At 46.9% G+C, this 19267-nt stretch overlaps 1 protein-coding gene across 4 annotated transcripts in view; it reads left to right on the top strand.

Annotated features, from left to right (window-relative positions):
* Positions 1-19267, top strand: part of Aldh18a1 (aldehyde dehydrogenase 18 family member A1) — a 51385-nt gene that overhangs the window by 24190 nt on the left and 7928 nt on the right. For 3 of the 4 annotated variants that reach the window (XM_023708839.1, XM_023708840.1, XM_023708838.1), the window contains exons 6-13: positions 174-332; positions 746-836; positions 3979-4103; positions 4965-5109; positions 5722-5795; positions 9054-9147; positions 12730-12950; positions 15683-15820. In XM_023708839.1, the coding sequence (XP_023564607.1) occupies positions 174-332; positions 746-836; positions 3979-4103; positions 4965-5109; positions 5722-5795; positions 9054-9147; positions 12730-12950; positions 15683-15820 (1047 nt within the window). The remainder of the gene's footprint in view (positions 1-173; positions 333-745; positions 837-3978; positions 4104-4964; positions 5110-5721; positions 5796-9053; positions 9148-12729; positions 12951-15682; positions 15821-19267) is intronic. The other variant, XM_023708841.1, reaches the window with a different exon arrangement.

Below are 19267 nucleotides of genomic sequence, written 5' to 3'. Positions count from 1 at the left end.
ACCCTTCCAAGGAAGTTCATTGGGCCGGGGAGATGGCTCAGTAGAATAAGCGCTTGCCTGGCAAAGCGCAAGGGCCTAAGTTCAATCCCCAGTTCCGCAAAAAAAAAAAATAAATAAAACGAAGTTCATCATGTTCTTCCTGGCTACATTTTTAATCTACTTGACCCTTTTAGATTTTGGTGACCAACCTGGATTTCCATGATGAGCAGAAGCGCCGGAATCTCAATGGGACACTTCATGAACTCCTTCGAATGAACATCGTCCCCATTATCAACACAAATGATGCTGTTGTCCCCCCAGCTGAGCCCAACAGTGATCTCCAGGGGGTAAACGTGGGTATAGTATTCCTAACGGTTGAACAGGCTGCAGATACTAATGTGTGCTGTGCTGCATGTACTAACACTGGAAGCTTGGCGTGAGGAGGATGGAGAAGTCGGGAGGAAAGCTGGCCTCACAGAACAGTGGCTGCGTGAGCCCTTCTGAAGGCAGGGCCTTTCAGTCAGCAGGGTGAGCTGCTCTGGTGACGTAGGTGATGCTGTGAGCATGGCTTGCGTAATTCAGTAGAAGGCTGCATGTGTGAAAAAGGGGTGGTTAAGAGGTCTGTATCCTGCAGAGGGGATCTGCAACAGCTGCCATCTGTGCTGGGTCATTTGGTCTGCCTGACAGCTCCGAGCTGGGTGCTTCTGAGAATTTCTTTTTTGGACTGCATGGTTCACTCACTCAAGACATTTTTCCTATATTCCAGGTTATTAGTGTTAAAGATAACGATAGTCTGGCTGCCCGCCTGGCTGTGGAAATGAAAACGGACCTCCTGATTGTTCTTTCAGATGTAGAAGGTACGGGTCATTTTTCTTTTTCTACATGTATAGGTTTCCCTTTTGTTTGAGTCCTTCTGACCTTTTTTCTTCTATTTACCACTATTTTCTGAAGCATGTGGTCTCACCAGGGTTTTCATGACTCAGAAGAGAGCTGCTAAGAGTGAGAGGCTGAGTGCTGGATAATATTCCCAGGTGCTTTCATTTCATATTTTCACAACAGCTTTATGGAAATAAAATTCCCATACCACACAAGTTACCTATTTAAAGTGTACAGTACAGTGACCTTTAGCATAGCCGCACGGTTGTATGACCACCACCACCACAATAATAATTGTAGACTATCTTTATCACCTCAACGAAACACCTCAGACCAGTTTGCAGTCGCTCCCCACTCCCTCCCGGACGCTTAGCCCCGAACAGCTTCAGTGTATCCTATAGATGTATTAATCTATTCTTGACACTATAAATGGCGTAATGCCCCACGTGGTCCTTTGTGACTGGCCTCTTTCCGATAGCATGATGTCGTCGGGCTTCTCCTATGGCACGGTATATGTTAGTACTTGCTTTCTTTTTACTTCCAAATAACATGTTCTGTACATATGCCATATTTTATTTATCCATTCATTAGGTGGTAGACCTATGAACTGTTAAGAATAGTGCCACTGTAAATTGTCATGTGCAAGCTTTTGCATGAGCATGATTTTGTGTTTTCTCTGTTGGCTGGAGGATGTACTTCAGTGGTGAAGGGCTTGCTTAGCAGGTGCAAGAGCCTAGGTTTGGCCCCAGCACCGGGTGGACATACATCATTGTTGATTGTTTAAAAACCTTCTGAGGAGCCAGTGTTGTTTCCCACAGAAGCTGCACCCTTTCACATTCGCACCAGCAGGACTTGAGGGTGTTTAATTTATCCGCATCCTTGCCAGTACTTAATTTGGCATTGTCTAGTTTTGATTATAGCCATTCTGATGAGTAAGAAGTGATAGCGCTGTGGTTTGGGTTACTTTCAGGAGCTCCTGTAAGCCACGGAGCAGCTTATTTCAGAGCCGTGAAGAGAGCTTAGGCTTTTGGCCACCCTGATTCTAGACGTTGCTCCGTCTTTCCTGCCTTCCCTTCCTCATGGAAGGACCCCTGTGGCTCCAGTTTGACTGTCCTTTGACTCTGTTGCTATTTCACAGTTTAACTCATAGGAAATGATAGTTGTCCTGAATGGACCAATCCTCCGGGATCTCAGGTCTCCCATTATTTCCGCGGGAAGTCAGAAAAACCCTGTTAAATTCCCAGTCGCACCCCAGAGAGGTTAACATGGCAGGCTTTGTTCTGTTTTATACTCAGCTGTGTCAGGTGAGGGCAGTGGCTGCCCAGTGAGGCAGAAGCAGATGCAGGTGAGTTAATCTGTTTTCTGCTCCTGTCAAAGTCCAGATGTAGCCTACCTACATGTCAGTGTCTTTGCCTATAAGAAATCATGGCGTTGTATTTATTCACTACAGTTGGAACTCTTGGGGCAGAAATAGCTAAGTTGGGGTAAGTGTAAGCCACCTTATATGGTTAATCAGGTTTTCATTAAATTTCTGCCATGTGTGTATAGTACACTGTGTGTTCTTTAAATGCCAGTTCAGTCTTCATAGCAGACCTATAAAGTAGGTAAATTAGTCCAAGTTACATAGATGAAGAAATTAAAAATTAGGTTTAGATCAGCTAATATTATATTCAAAGTCATGCAGCAAGTAATTCTCCAAGGCCAGTTTCTAATCTAAGTCTCTTCGGTTGAAAAATGATTCTCTCTCTCTTACACTGGCTGCAAGGTAGAGGATACGGTTTGTAAGATCATTATGCACATCTGAGCTAAATTTATTAAACAGTTTCAAGCTGCGTGTTCGATGCAGCTTCAAACACCAAGATTGGCCATCACCAGTTTGACTGTGCTCTTCTAGCTAGTTGTACACTGACTGCTCGTCACAGAACAGCAGCAGAATTGGGGGTGCTCTCCTGGCTGGGTGGGGAAGCTGCTGCAAGGGAAGGGCAGGGCCAGGCCGGCTCTGGAAGAGCGGGGGCCTCTCAGGAGACGGCTGGTTTAGAATTGTCCAGTGTTTCCTACATCATCCCATGAAACTGAGCAACCTCTCAGTGCACGCCATCAGCGCACAGCGCCGTGTCCTCTGGGAAGAACCCACCGGGGACCACGAGAGCTGTGGAGTGCCAGTCAAGCTGGGTGGGAACCCTAGAGGCCAGTCTCCCTTTTCCTGTACTTGCTGCTCACTGTTTGCACTACCTGGCTCTGCTCTGGTCACTTGATTTCCTTGCCCTGTAGCGGGTTATAATCCAGGAACAGCAGTGACAGAACCAACACCATCACCATCCAAAAGGTGCTCCAGCCAGTCCCCTGGCATGGGCAGTATCTCTCCAGCTGTGTCCTCTTTAAAGTCTGATCTGTCTTCATTTTCTCAGACCCATCCTGCCCTCCTCTTTTTGCAAAGTTCATACTTACTTACAAAGTAAAATCGCTGCATTTGTTACATTTCACATAACTTACTTCACCTCCCTCAGTTATGTAAGTGTTGTGTACTCGTATCATAGGTCAGGCTGGATGCTGAGAGTCACGAGCTCTTCAGACTCTATCCAGCCTCCAAGGTGACACACCCATAAAACGAGGGGTATAAACAAGTGCCTGTCTCAGAGGGTACGGTGAGAGTTAATGAGTACCTATTTCACATTTCGCCCTGCTTGGAAGCAGCCACAGTAAACAGTGTGTAGCTGATGGACTTTCTGCAATGGCCCCTCTGGGTTTTCAGTTGTGTTCTGGAGGTACAGCATGACAGGTAGCCATAGCAAAGGTGAGCACACTTGCAGGACACTCTGGACAGGGCTAATACATTTGGCCTCAAGGACGTGACCAGGCTCCCCAGCTGGGAAACATTCATTTATTAAGCCAAGTTACAAAGGTATGTAAGGTGAGTCCTCTGGGAGCTGAATTTTAGTGTGGAGTGGCTTCATAGACTCCTCGTCCTCACTTCTGTTTGGAGCAGGTGGTAGTACATGGAGTTCGTTGGATAACCAAAGCATGAAGTGATGCTTGCTACCTGTAGCAGCTGCCTGGGGAGGGTTGTCTAGGGGACACACGCTTCAATCATAGCACCATTTCTGACACTGATCCACTTTTTAGGACTCTTTGACAGCCCCCCAGGGTCTGATGATGCAAAGCTCATTGATATATTTTATCCTGGAGATCAGCAGTCTGTGACGTTTGGAACCAAGTCTAGAGTGGGAATGGGTGGCATGGAAGCCAAGGTAAGCACTGGGGTCCTAGGTCTCTAACAGCGGTAAAGCCAGAGCAGTCCTTTTCACTTTCCTATTTTTATTCTAGTTTGGGTGGCTGCCGGATAGCTCAGAGGGTAGACACACACAAATAGGCACATATCGCTGAATTGATGTGTGCGCCTGTGTTTAGTTTTGGATGTGTATTTTTTCTTTAATATATAAACTGTTCGTATTGTAAACTACTCTAGGGTAAAGGCTATATACTTTTTATAATTCACAAATTTTTGGTTATCAGCTCAAGTGTATCTTGGTACAAATTTCATATTTTCTCTCCCATCAGTCACTTTAAGAAGTTACGGGCCGGCATGATAGCTCAGCAGTCTACAGCCTGAAGCGCCTGCTTAGGCAAGCTTAGGCAAGCACGGGGGCTGTGGCTCGATCCCCAGCACGACGTGCTGCGCCAGACCCACGCTGGGGGCTGAGCCAGCCAAAAAAAAGAAGTTAAGCCCTTGAGGTGCAGCCTTATGAGCTGCGAGGGGAGAAGCGAGCCGAGGAGCCCGTGCGGGGAAGCTACGTGCACGCGGGTTCTGGTCAGCCCCAGCTGGCTGCTGCGCTGTCGCTGTAGTGAGGAGTAAGGAACAGTTCAGACTGCAGGTGTGTGGAGTCCTGTACCAGAGAACCTGAGAGAGAACCGGCTGAAAACGAAGGGCAGCGCTAGGGCTGGGCCAGAAAGAAGCACGGGGCAGCTGTTTCTCAGAACTTTTGTGGTGTTAAAAACATGGCTGCATTTACTTAACGTGCTTACTATTAAATTCTGTTTTCTATCTTTCTGCAAGTCTGAAGTATGGGTACCTAGTCTGAATCTCCTGTGTGGTCTCACTCGTCCTGCAGGTGAAAGCAGCCCTCTGGGCTCTACAAGGTGGCACTTCTGTTGTTATTGCCAACGGAACCCACCCCAAGGTGTCTGGGCATGTCATCACAGACATTGTGGAGGGGAAGAAAGTCGGCACTTTCTTTTCAGAAGTAAAGCCTGCAGGTGAGTAGCTCTCCGGGGCTGTGGGTGGCGGCTACTGACACCTCACCCGAGACGGAAGTCTCAGCCCTCCCTCGGGGACTGTAGATGTCTTAGTGTGGTAAAACCCAGTACTGTTTTAAACACCGTTCGAACAGTTGGATTTCCCTTTGCTTCAGTAGAACCGAGTTGCCTCGTTAAGGCTCGTACTCTAAAATCACTAGGTGAAACAGTGGACGCTTGCATCTTCTTCAAGAACAATCACTCTGCCAGTGCCAGTTGCCAGGCACTGAGGGGCACGAGCAACCAGACATGCCTAAGATCTGGGCGTGTGTTCTCTCTCGGGCTCACCGAGGACAGAGTTGACAGGCTACATTCAGATGCGAACATATGAGTAAACATGAGCCAGTGTGCTTGAAAGGCACTCCTCAGCGGTCTCCCTCAGAAACGCGGGCAAGTCCCGGTGCCCACTGTGGGGCTCCGAGTCACCCTGTGAGCTGTCGCGCTCTTTTGTTGGTCGGAGTGACCCCCACGTGTGAAGCCAGCGCGCTGAGACACTCGGCATGAGAGCCCGCACGCGCTGGGACTGTGCGAGCCGGCTGGGCCTCGTTCTGACGCTTGCGTGTATTCTTGCAGGCCCGACTGTTGAGCAACAGGGAGAAATGGTTCGATCTGGGGGCAGGACGCTGGCCACCCTGGCGCCTGAGCAGGTAGTAACTGATAAGCTTCGTTAACCATTTTTAAGCCTAGCCAGGCTGTACAGTTTAGCGTAACTGTGAAGGCTGCTGACCCCAGACACCTTCGTTCCTAGCGTCCAAGAAAGCCCATCTGAATGACAAGCCAGTTTCAGATTTGCCCTGCCTTTTTTCTTTTTCCTAATTTTATATCGATGTGTTGAGGCTTACATAACTTTATTTAAATTGGTACCAGCTTGGGAGTATATAATAATTCTGTCCATTGCGGGGAGCTAGTACATGGACGTGACGTATGTTGATTCCTTTTCTCTCCCCTCCCTTCTCCTCCCTCCGTCTCTTCACCCCTTCATATATCCATTCTAGCCTGTTAGTATGTATGTTGCATGTTTGTGGTGCATAATGACTACATCTCATAGAACAGTGTATGTGTATACAAAACATCACAATTCCTCTTTGTTTCTTAAAATCTCATTTCCTCTCTCCTCCCTCCATGTGCTAAAGACCTAGCTCACTGTTTTCTATCTTTTATTATGTCTTTTTTTATGCTCTTTATTTATATCTTGAGTTTCTCATATAAGAGAAACCAAGCAATAGTGTGTGTCTGATTTATTTCACTCAACATTATGATCTTGAAGTGCATCCAATTTCCTATAAATGACTCAAGTTTATCCTTCTTCATGGCAGAGTAGTATTCATCCTCCTCCTTCCACTTCTGATACTGGGGATTGAACCCAGGGCTTCTCGAGCACTGTAGTACATCTCTAGACCTGTGTGTGTGTTGTGACTAGGTCTCACTTGCCCAGACTGGCCTTGAACTTTTGATTGTCCTCCTCAGTCTTCCCACTAACTGGGGTTACAGATGTGTGCCACCACGCCCATCTTACCATGATGTTTTGGTCAAAAGCATCATGAAAATGAAGAGTGGGAGGTCTAGCTGATGCTGATGCATAGTGGGTGTGGAGATGGAGGGAAGTGTATTCCTCAGCCTGTTCCAGATGGTCTGCCCTGTCTGTGAAGTTGAAGGGGAGAGCCTGCTCTGCAGCCAGGTGCATGTGGTGGGAAGTGGTCTATAGAGCAGATACAGCAAGGCTGGAACTGAGCGGAGGGCAGGGAGCGTGGGGGAGGGCAGGGAGCGTGGGGGAGGGCAGGGAGCGAGGGGGCGGGCAGGGAGCGTGGGGGAGGGCAGGGAGCGTGGGGGAGGGCAGGGAGCGAGGGGGAGGGCAGGGAGCGTGGGGGAGGGCAGGGAGCATGGGGGCGGGCAGGGAGTGAGGGGGCGGGCACCTCCATTGCGTGGAGTTTTCTGGGCAGTGCCTTAGCCTGAGAAAGGAAGAAGCTTTATGTAGAGGAGGAAGTATGAATGGCCAACAAATATGTGAAAAAATTGTAGTATTTCTGGCCATTACATGCTAGTTAAAGCAACACTATAATTCTGTCTTCAGAATGAAAGGAAATTCGTAAGAAATAAATAAAAAGTGCTGGTGTGGCTACAGTGAAAAACCCTCTTACGTTGTTGGTGAGAATGTAAATAGTACAAGCATTATGAAGGAGATTTCTCAGAGACCTAAAATGGGAGGTCCATGTGACCCAGCTCCCCTTCTCCAGTCCTCCCACGAGTGTCAGATGTCATAGCTCCGGGGATACATCCATGCCAATGTTTATAGCAGCACAACTCATAATAGCGAGATCCTGGAAACAGCCTGCGTACCCATCATCAGAAAATTGGATAAAGAAAATGTGCTGTCTGTATGTAATGGAACACTACTCAACTACAAAGAAAGACAAATTTAAAACATTTGTGGGATATTGGATGCACCTGGAAAACGGTGTCGAGCGAAATAAATCAAACACGCAAGCTTGAACACCGAATAGTATCTCTCCTCTGCGTAAGGGGGAGCACAGGAAGGACAGAACAAGGCCAGGTGATAGGAAGGGGTCCAGGAGACCAAGGCTGAGGGGCAGGGAGGAGGGCTAGGGGAGCAGAGTGAGGATATGACCACACAAGGCCCTAATAACCTAGTGAGTGTGTACGCTGTGTGCCGTAAGCATGAACTAAGATTAATGATAAGAATGAGAAGGGGAGGGCCAGCGCGATGGCTCAGTGGTCTAAAGAGCCTGCTTGGGCCGCCGCAGGGGACCACAATTTAATCCCGGGAACCACATGCCTCACCATTCCTGCCTTCAGGGCAGGCTGAGCCAGCAGGGAAAAAAAAAAAAAAGAGAATGAAAAAGGGGAGCTAGAGGAAGGTGGGAAAGGGACTAAAAAAAGAAGCTGTATTATGCACACGTACCAGCTTCCCCACGCTGATTGTAAAATGCATGTACTGCCAACATGTACTGCTTTAGTTTTATTTCATTGCTGAGACAAAATATGCCTCAAATTAAGGAAGGAAAGGTTTATTTGGCTTGCAGTTTGTGGAGGTTTCAGTCCATAATCAGCTGGCTCAAGGCAGGGTGGCACATGGCAGAGCGCAGCAGTTTATGGCTACAGAAAACAGCAAAGCAACAAGAGCAAAAAGGGAGGGAACGAGCAAGCCTTTCCCCCTCCCTGTGTCGTGCAGGCTACCCGCCCCAGCGCAGGCGCAGCACTCACACCCACAGTCCTGACCTTGGACTGGTTCATAAATCAGTCTCACAGACTCTAGAAGCCCTAAAACTGCGAGAGGTTTTGGGGGTTTTGGGGGGTGGGGTGGAATCTGGACACAAACCATAGCATGAAATGAACTAATTTTTTTTTTTTAAATTGTAAGAGAAAGGAAAGGAAGAGCCTGGCCTGCCTCTTAGAACCTTTCCTTGCACTTCTTCAGTAATTACCACTCCTGTCTGCCACATTCCCAGTCTGGTAGGAAAGGATGAGAGTCTCTTCAAGCATGTCAGATTGTAGTTTTCTTCGATTGACTTTGTCAACTAATCGGAAAGAATGAAAGCCAGATGTAAAAATTTTCCTGGGAAATAAAGCTGTCCGGTGAAACTAAGTCCATGAAGGTGTATGTGTGATGCTGATTTGAGTGCTGGCCCTCCCCAGGGATAAACTAGTAACCCATCATGCTGCCGCCCTTGCTTGCTCACTGCAGTAACCAGAAATGATAAAAGAAGAGAAAAGCGAAAAAGAACGAAGAGGTTTTAACGGTTGAGGGAGCAGGGGTGGCAAGTGGACGGCGGGAAGGAAGGCGATGTCCGTGAGTGGCAGCCTTGGCTTAGGCGCACCTCTGATGCCGCAGAGTGGGCTTAGCACCAGAGTGTGTTCTGGGATAATGTGCCTGGCTTGCCTTGCAGAGAGCTGAAATCATCTATCACCTGGCTGACCTGCTGACGGACCAGCAGGAAGAGATCCTGTTAGCCAACAAAAAAGACTTGGAAGAAGCAGAAGGTAAAGGGTCACATGGAGGGTTTCTACTTTATTTTTGTTTTTGTTTTACCAGTGATTCTTATGTCTGCCTAAAGGCAAGATTATTATAGAAGAAATTATATTTATGCATCATCATTATCCATGTAAGTAGCTTTTGGTACAAGTTAGATTTTTTTTTTTCAAAATTCTTATCCCCTTCCCCAGATATTTTGTTGTTGTTTTCTCACCAGGTATTTTAATACCACCCCAGTAGGGCTCTTCTTGTCACCTATAAGTCATTCAAGCTATGGCTACTATAGCAATTTTTTTTTTTATGTATTTGGTACAAGGTCTCACTACGAAGCTCAGACTCATAGTGGTCCTCCTGTTTTCATCCTCCCCAGCACTGTGATTACAGGGGTTTGCCACCACGCCTGGTTTCAGTGGCTGGCTCAGCACGCCCAGGGCAAGGCTGGCACAGCATGTGGTACCCAGGATGGAATCCCAGTCCCTGTGCTTGCCTAAGCAGGTGCTTAGTCTGCTGAGCTATCTCACTGACCCTTGCTCTAACAGTTTTAGGACCAAAAAACCAAACTGAAAAGCCCATGACTTTAGGCATTCAACTAGTACCAACTAACCCTCATAAGCCTTTCTGTATTACCAGTCACTGTGCTAATAGGATTGCATTTAATCTTCACAGTAGAGTGTGTCTGTAGGGTTTCTAGTTGTTATCTCCATTTTACAGAGGGAAAACTGACACCCAGAGAAGTTTTCACTTACAAAGCCACGGGGCCAGTAATGGACGTAAGATTCAACCCTTGGAATGGCACATATAAGGAATTGTAGAAATAATATGTGCAGCCTAGAGAGGTGGTGTCCTAGCGTGTCGGCCATTGGGAAGTCTTCCGTGACCAGCTGCCATCCAGAAGTGCCGTTGAAGCTCTCCTGGAGAGGACGTGAGAGGGTTGAACTCACACTGCAGACAGCTAAATAGGCCAAGTCAGAGGAGCTCTAGCTCCTTCTCCTTCTTCTTCATTCTTTGTCTTTCCCACGCTAAGAGAATAGAGGCTGATTGTGTGAGCTTTAACTTTCTCTTGAGGAAGTAGGTGAGGTGTGCCTTTACTTAAACACTCCTGTTGATGGATTTCTCCCCAAGGAAACCTCACAGGGTTCGTGGACATCTCTTCTATTGTTTCTAGTACTTTTGAAGCATCGTCTCAGAACTGGAGTTTACTACTATAGTCTTTTGAACTTTTGTAGTAGTAGAAAATCATAAAATAAAGGGCCAGCCAAATAGCTCAGCAGACTAAAGCATCTGCTTAGGCAGAACACCGGGGCCGGGGGTTTGATCCCTGGGCTTGCCATGCCAGCCCGCCCCCGGGGTGTGCTGAGATGGTGATTGAGACTGGGCTTGTGGCGTGCCTGTAATCCCAGCTCTTGGGAGGCTGAAAACAGAATCACTGAGTCCAGTCTAGTAATGAGACCCTGAACACCCTGTAGACCCTTCCCTAAAATAAAAAGAAAATCATAAAGTAAATTTTTAGAAGTGGAAGAAATACTTGATAAAGTTTGTAAGTTTCTTTTCTCTGGCATGAAAGATAGACAGGTGAAAGTAAAGAAATCCTTCGTTGCCGCACGGGAGGGCGTGGAGAAGATTGCAAGCCTCCGAGCAGAGCAGGCTGAGTGGGGGCTTTTATCATACTGAACTAGAGGTGGGGTTTACCTGGACAGTATGGTATCCTGACTGGGGCGGGTTGGGGCAGGCTTGGCACGTGCCAGACGGGAAGAGGAAGTAGTCGTATTCCAGAAGGAAAGAAAGGAGGAGGAGGAGGAAGTGGGCCACATGCTGTTGTCCTTGGGCTCCTGCCGTGTTGGGTCACTGCCAGGATAACCAGGCAGAGATTTTTTTACGTGGGCAGAAGCCCTTCAATATCCAGTTCTTTTCAGTTAAAGTGACAATAATTCAGACCCACAGAAATTAAAGCTTTTGTTTAGGTGTCATACAGCTGGTGAGCAGTGTCTGGCTTCTTTTTTTTTTTTTTTTTGGAGGCGGGCGGTACCGGGGATTGAACTCAGGCCCTTGCACTTGCCAGGCAAGCACTTGTTCTACTGAGCCATCTCCCCAGCCATTCTCAGACTTCTAATCTCAGCACTGTCCCTGGAAATACACGAGCACTCACCGGTAGAGAATCAGCTCTAGAGTCTACCACTGCATGGTAATCCCCTTTATTCAGGGAACTGGTCCTAGAAAATTTTTCAAGAAGAGAAAACAGCTCTGTCTGTATGTGAGGATTCCTGGACAGGGATTACTTATCACACAGAAAAACTGGAAACAGTGAGTATGTAATAACTCCAGCTTTTTAAGAGCACTCTACAGTATCAACCCAGTGGAACATTTATTAGTTATTCAAATAATTTTTGCAAAATGAGAAATGCACATATGAAGTGAAAAGCTACAACGTAACATTCACTATAACAAGACTGCAGTTTTTGGCTCAGGGGGCAAAGTAAATAGAATTGAGTATGTTTTTATTAAAATTGGTTGGTAGAATGTTTAATTTTTGATTCTTCCCTTCAAAGTAAAAGTCCTTATTTTTTTATCTTAGTGCATATAACCATGAAAAAGAAAGGGAACATTTTCAATCTCACTTCAGCATTAACCACAGTGGTGATTTGCAGAATGTGATGCTAAGTAGTTTATCTTGTTAAGAGCACACATTTGTGTGTATGAATATGTATGTATGTGTAAATACATGTATGTACATATTTTGTTTAAAAAAAAGTTTATATATGAACCTATGATAATTGAACTTCTTTATTTCAGGAGAATATATCTTTATTTTTTTTTCTGGTTATAAAATTGCACTCTTTTTAAAAATTTTTAGTAAGCATCTACAGGGCCTACAGGATCTCACTACATATATCGGACTTGTGGTGATCCGCCTGTGTTCAGCCTCCCATGAGCTGGGATTACAGGCGCGCACCACCATACCCAGTCTCAATCACTCTCAGCTCGCCCTGGGGACAGGGCCAGCACGGCACGCTGGGGACCCAACTCCTAAGCAGGTGCTTTAATCTGCTGAGCTGTTTGGCTGGCCCTGCACTTATTTTTAAAAATTAAAATAATACAGAAAAATAGAAATCATTGCTGTTCTTGATGCCTTTCAGACTTTTCCCTATGCATAGGTTCAAGGTGTTTGATAAGTAATACTCGATGTGTGCTATTTTATAGTTTAACTTTTCACAACCTGTATCCTAGATAACTTTCCATATCAATAAACGTAAGTCTTTATAATAATAGCATTGTAGGCCCTTATCTGAATTTTAGGTAAAATCTGTTTTCCCACTTTTATAAGATGCTGAGGGACATTGTCCTTGTCACATGCAAGCTTGATGACACAAATGGTACATTTCTAGAGCCGAGGTTGCTGGCACAAAGAATGTGCATACATACACAAAACTGCCCCTCAGGAATGCGGCATGTCATTTTCTCACTAGGACCCCGAGTTTAAATGTCTGCTTTTGGTGCACTGTCACCTGTGCGGTAACACACCAAGAGACGTGAGTTGTCGCCACAGCCTGCCTGGGGCGGCTGTGTCATCGTGTGTTCTCACACCTCGGCAGGGAGACTCGCTGGCCCTCTGCTGAAGCGCCTGAGCCTCTCCACATCTAAGCTGAACAGCCTGGCCATCGGGCTGCGGCAGATCGCAGCCTCCTCGCAGGACAGTGTGGGGCGTGTTGTGCGCAGGACCCGAATTGCTAAAAGCCTGGAGCTTGAGCAAGTGACTGTTCCGATTGGCGTTCTCCTGGTGATCTTCGAGTCTCGCCCTGACTGTTTGCCCCAGGTAAATAAGTAAGGTGCTACCAGAGCTGGCCTTGAGGTTGCAGAAAGTATGTGTTGTCAGGACTGGCAGTAAGCCTCCCCAAGTAATTATGTGGGTATGTGAGAGGAAGGAAGAGTATTTTTTTTTCTCACCCAAAAAGATAATTTTTTGAGATGTTATGATCAGGTTCATCACAGAACAGTTTGTGTTCCTAATACTTGCATGAATTTTTTTTTTTTTTTTTTTTTTTTTTTTTTTTTTGGCGGTACTGGGGATTGAACTCAGGATCCTGCACCTGCCAGGCAATATCTACTGAGCTATCTCCCCTGTGTGAATTCTAAAGGCGGTAGTTAAGTTTTACAGAAGAAACCAAAACTTAGGAAAGTTAATGTTCCTGTGTCATATCAACTGCTGCTAGAGGGAGCCCGGGCCAGCGTGCGGTGTTACAGGAGGGGCTTTGCTCCTGGCAGACTGCATTCTCTGAAGGGAGCCCCGATAGTCTGCTGCAGTTACTCATCTCATAGCTGGCCTTGCCCATGTGAAGAAGACCCCTTTTATTGCTGTGGTTGACAGCTTCATCTGTCACAAAAAGAACTTTCCGAAGTTCATGGAAACTAGAAAGCAACCTTTTTTAAGGATTGTTGAAAGGCTTTTTTTTTTTTTTGCGGAACCGGGGATTGAACTCAGTCCCTTGCACTTGCCAGGGAAGCGCTTATTCCACTGAGCCATCTCCCTGGCCTCTAAATAATTCCTGGAGGCAAGGTGGGGTTTTTTTGTTTGTTTGTTTTGGGTTCTTTTTGTTTGTTTGTTTTTTTTGTGGTACCAGGGATTGAACTCAAGACCTTGTGCTCGCCAGGCAAGCACTTACTCTACTGAGCCCTCTCCCCAGCCCCCTGAAAAAGCATTTTTTAAAAGTCTTGCCAGCCATGCTGGGAAAACAAGGTAGTGTGAGAATTTGTTGGCCGTAAATGCCCCCAGAAATTTGGAATCATTTCTCCACTGCAAGAGGATACCAGTTCTTTCTTTCTTTTTCTTTTTCTTTTTTTTAGCAGTGTTTTTAATTTTTATTTATTTATGTGTGTGTGTGTGTGTGTGTGTGTGTGTGTGTCCAGCTGAGCCCACCAGGGGGCAGGGCTGGCTGGCATGTGGTGCTGGGGGATTGAACCCCGGTCCCTGTGCTTCTTTTTTTTTTTTTAATTATTTATTTATTTTTATTACATTTAGAGTGTGTGTGTGTGTGTGTGTGTGTGTGGCCAGCTCAGCCCACCAGGGGGCGGGGCTGGCTGGCATGTGGTGCTGGGGGATTGAACCGCGGTCCCTGTGCTTTGCTAAGCTTGTTCTAAGTAGGAGCTTTAGACCACCGAGCCATCTCACCAGCCCCCCAGTTCTTTCTTTACATTGACCCCAAAATCTCCTAGAAAATTCTGTTTTAAAGCAAAAACTGGCCCCTCTGTGTGCCATGGGGGTCTGGACTCTCCTCTGGAGGGAACTCCCTGACAGAACTTGTAACCAGCTTGTTTAGCAAAGCAGTCCCATCCCCAGGGGTCTGTCCTCAACCCTGGCTGCGGCCACCGCACCACCCCTCGCCCACGGGCCTGTTTTGTGCGGATGCCCAGTGGGGGATGCAGAACTCACCTGTGCTAGTAGAAATAGGCTGGGAGGGTTTGAGATGCATCCGTGGAGTGTCTCTGCCACCTCTCAGCCACCCGCCTGATCCCTCACCAGGAGTCAGTCTCTCTGGGTGCAGCTCCTCTCTTGGGACCTTTACCCCAGATAGCAGCACAGAATGCTGGGATGTCAAATGCCGCATGCCTGCATTTGTCTAGAGAACGTCTGCATAGCTTTTTTAAGCTCCATGTAAGTAACATAAGGAGACAGAAAAGGCTTTTAAGAGCCCCTGAGCTGCAGCTGGATGCAGCGGCCCACGCCTGTAAGCCTGCACTCTGGGAGGCTGAGGCACACAGATGCAAAGCTCAGACCTGAACTGCCGTGTCAGTTTAGCAATTTACACGCTGGTGCGAAATAAGTAAAGTCTGGATGTATCCATCTCAGTGCTAGGCTGGACCGTAGGATTCAATCCCAAGTACACAAAAACAAAGGAGAAAATCAGCTACTGATTTGGAGAGTGAGACAGGCAAGGTTTTATAGTATAGTGTCTCTACCTACTTTATAAAAGCAGGATTTCCATTCATCCCTTTCAGAAAACTTTTCTTCTGACCTAGAATGCTGAGGTTACTGTCACTTCTTTTATTGGGTAGCACCCCCTTCTCCCAGCCCACCCCCTGCGCAGGCAGCATGTGCTGCTTTCCCAGCTGTCTCTGCCATTGCTGTTGCAGCTGGCAAGAGCTCTAGCATACTCCACGGTCTCCACATAAGGCACTCAAGAGTTCTCGGAACAATTCCAAGAGCAGAGAATGACGTGGCCAGAGGTGCCGTTTAGAGCAGGCAGTGTACAGAGGCACTTGTACTGTGTTCTCCACAGTGACCTAAGTGGAGAGAGGCTGTGTTCCTGGCCCCTGCACCCAGGTTGCACTGCTAAGCATGGTGAGGAAGGCACATAGTTTGGTCCAGGTGGATTGGCTGTGGGATGAGACCACTTCAGTATGGCTCCCACTCCTTCTATTTGTATGCTGTGTAGCCTTGGGGAGTTACCAACCTCCCTGGGCTTCGTAGAAGTGGCATCAAACAGCGGAATCGGTAAAGACCTCCATCAATGCTAACAATATATTGTTCTCTTTCCCTTTGATCTGCAGGTGGCAGCCTTGGCCATTGCAACTGGGAATGGCTTGTTACTCAAAGGTGGGAAGGAGGCTGCACACAGCAACCGGATTCTTCATCTGCTAACCCAGGAGGCCCTTTCGATCCATGGAGTGAAGGAGGCCATTCAGCTGGTAGGTCCCTGTGAATGGGCCAAGGGGGGTCAAGTAGGCCCAGATTAGGTCTTTGAGAGTTTGAAGCAAAGCTTAGGCCATGTGGGTCCAAGACTCCTGCACAAGCAGACGTGGTGAGTGTGGTCTTATGTGCCGTGAGCTTGTGGGCATTAAGCCACTCTACAGAGACAGATGATCCCCAGTAACTTAGGCCACGCCTGTAAAACACTCATTTAAAGAACATCAATTAGAGCTGTAGTTCCCACAGATGCAGCTCAGCTGTCAATTAGAATGTTAATTAGAGTACACACCTATAATGTCAGCATTCAGGAGGCTGAGGCAGAAAGGTTGCCACAAGTTCAAGGCCAGTCTTGGCTCCCTAGTGAGTTTAAGGCCAGCCTGAACTACATAGCAAGTCCCTGTCACAAGAGGAGTGGGAGGGGGAGAGAGAGACAGGGAGGGGGAGGAAAAGACCTCCATTCTTGGGGTCATAAGGGGTCTCAGACCTAGAATAAGCCTTGGTTGTTCTCGTTGGTAGAATAATTGAGGATGAGTTCAGTGAGATACATTTTGAGGAAGTTTGTCATAAATCATCCTGCCTTCTGTAAGAATGAAATCACACTTATTATTAATTTTTTTTATTTTTAGTGTATTTAGTATTGGGTCTCACTACATAGATCAGAGTGGTAGTGGGTCTCCTGTTAAGTGCTGGGATTACAGGCGCACACCACCACAGCCAGTCTCAGTCGCCCTCTCAGCATGCCCCGTGGGCGGGGCCAAATGGCATGCCAGGGATCCAACCCAGGTGCCTTAGTCTGCTGAGCTATCTGGCCGGCCCGAGATCACACTGTTTTCACTATTATATGGTTTGGTGGGTGTACTGCTGTCATTTGGTGCTGGGGGTTGAACCTAGACTCTTCATACTGAGCTACTTCCCGGGCTGTTTTTATTTATTTTGAGATAAGATGTCACTGAGTCGCCCAGTTGCCCACTTGGAGCAGGCACCCTACAGTGGCCAAAGGGGGAAAGCGTGGAACTAGCTTGAATTGATGCTCTTCCTCATTCTCTCAAATAGCTGAGATTACAAGCTATGGCCCCCGCTCCTAGTCTGTGGCCTTGATTTTAACTGTTGCTCTCTCCTCAGCTGGCAAAGGTTTGATAATACCAGCTGCACTTGATTGAGCACCTACTGTACAGCAGGTACATTTCTTCCATGACCTTGTTTGATCCTAACAACATGAGGAAAATACCGTGAGTCCTAGGGCCATTGTCTAAATTGGAATACAGCAGCCTGAGATACTCAAAGTTGTGGAAGCTGTGGTAGAGTTAGATTTGAACCCAGACCACCTTCAGATCCGCATCTCTTTCCTTCAAGGCCTCCTCACTGTAGCATCTAAGGATTCTAGTGGCTGCTAGGTGGGTGTCTATGACCTGCTATCACATATTCAGTGATAAGAATCTGGGCTTGGCTTAGGGCAGCAGAGCAGGGGCAGGGAACTCTGATTTGGGGTTCAGATCCCAGCTCACATCTAGCTATGTCGGAGTCGATTGTTTCCTTCTCTCCCCATTGCATCTCTTTCCTTCCGGTTCTTCCTTGTGATGTGTAAGGTGTATGTAGTCCGTGTAGGTCCTGCACAAACAACTGTGACTCTGTCCACATACACACATGGCCTACAGCCACGAAAAAATAGAGCACTTTCCAAAAAATCCCAGATGGGGCCGGCAAGATAGCTCAGCGGACTAAAGCGCCTGCTTAGGCAAGTTTAGGCAAGCGCAGGGACCACAGTTCAATACCTGGCACCACATGCCATGCCAGCCCTAGCCTGAGGGCTGGCTGAGCCGGCCACAGAAAAAAAATCCCAGAGGCTTCCTTCTGGCCTTCCCAATTACTGTGCCTTACCCTGGCACAGGGCACCCACTGTTTTTTTTTTTTTTTTTTTTTTTTTAATGTATTTGGTATAGGGTCTCACTATGCAACTCGAACTGATCCTCCTTTTTTTTACCTGCCTCCCCAGGTCTGGGATTACAGGCATGTGCCACCACACCCACGGCCCAGCGTGCCCAGGGGTAGGGCCCATGAGGCATTTGGTGCTGGGGATCGAACCCCCGTTCCTGCGCTTGCCTAAGTAGGTGTTTAGTCCACTGAGCTATCTTGCTGGCCCTAATTTTTTCTTTTTTAAAGAGAATACCACATAGTATTAAAACAAAAAATTACAAGTGATACAGAATTTCACTTAACAAAGTAATATGAATTTCTCAATATTTGTTGTAGTGTTATCTTCCAACCAGTTATTCATATTAGCGGATATATGCATGCAAAATTGGAAGACGAAAGAAAAAAGAAAGAGATGTATAAGAAATTAAGAAGATGCCACATGTCACGCTGGCCCTGACCCCAGGCACACCAAGCTGGCCAGAGACCAGTGTGGTGGTGCATGCCTGTAATCCCAGCGCTGGGGAGGCTGAAAATAGGATCACTAGGAGTCTGAGCTACGTAGTGAGACCCTGCACCAAATACATTTAAAAAAAAAAAATTAAGAGAAAGAAAAGGTGCAAACAATTGAAAAAAGACAAAACAAATTAAGCATTATCTGCTCCTTTCCATAGACAGGCAGAAATGCACAGTACAGTTGTCCAAACCATCCTGCCTACATACATAAATGTATCTCTTGCCCCTACTCCCTCTCCTGTCCTTCTGCTCAACTCAGAAACACTTTGCTTTTGAATGAGTTCATTCCTTTCCCCAGTATCTACTGCACCCTTCAGATTCCATTTTCTCTTTCAGGTTCTCACACTAAGGAGATAATACGATGTTTGCACATGCAGGTCTGATTTATTTCACTTAAGAGCATGTTCTGTAGTTGTGTCCATTTACTGACAGAAGACTCAAATTTATCCTGTTTTATAGCTGAGTAATATCCATTGTGTAAAAATTCCACATCTTCTTCATCAGTTCTGCACTTGATGGGCGTCTGGGCTATGACGCCCAGGATTTAGCTATGACCTACTGCACTGCTGTGAACATGGGTGCACATACATGCTGCACTGCTGTGAACATGGGTGCACATACATGCTGCACTGCTGTGAACATGGGTGCACATACATGCTGCATTGCTGTGAACATGGGTGCACATACATGCTGTGCTATGAGGTTTTCGGTTCTTCTGGGAAAAATACCTGGGAGAGGAGCAGCTGGCTTGAACGGCTGTGCAGTCGTAGCCTTTGAGGACTCTCCACACTGACTTCCACAGTGGTCGTACCAACCTGCGCTCCCACCCACAATGCAAAAGCGTTCCCCACAGCCCCCCGCTATTTGCTGTTGGCTGATTTCTTGATGTTAGCCATTCTTTCTGCAGTGAGATGGAATCTCAGTGGTGTTTTAATTTGGATTTCTTGAATGACCAATGATGTTGAACATTTTTTCATCTACTTTCCATTTGTATTTCTTCATCTGAAAAATGTATATTC

This window comes from Octodon degus, unplaced genomic scaffold (genome assembly GCF_000260255.1).
Source record: "Octodon degus isolate 3935 unplaced genomic scaffold, OctDeg1.0 scaffold00010, whole genome shotgun sequence".
In the NCBI taxonomy this organism is placed as follows: Eukaryota; Metazoa; Chordata; class Mammalia; order Rodentia; family Octodontidae; genus Octodon; species Octodon degus.
Note: the sequence above shows the minus strand (reverse complement) of the source record. Positions and strands in the feature narration are given on the sequence as shown.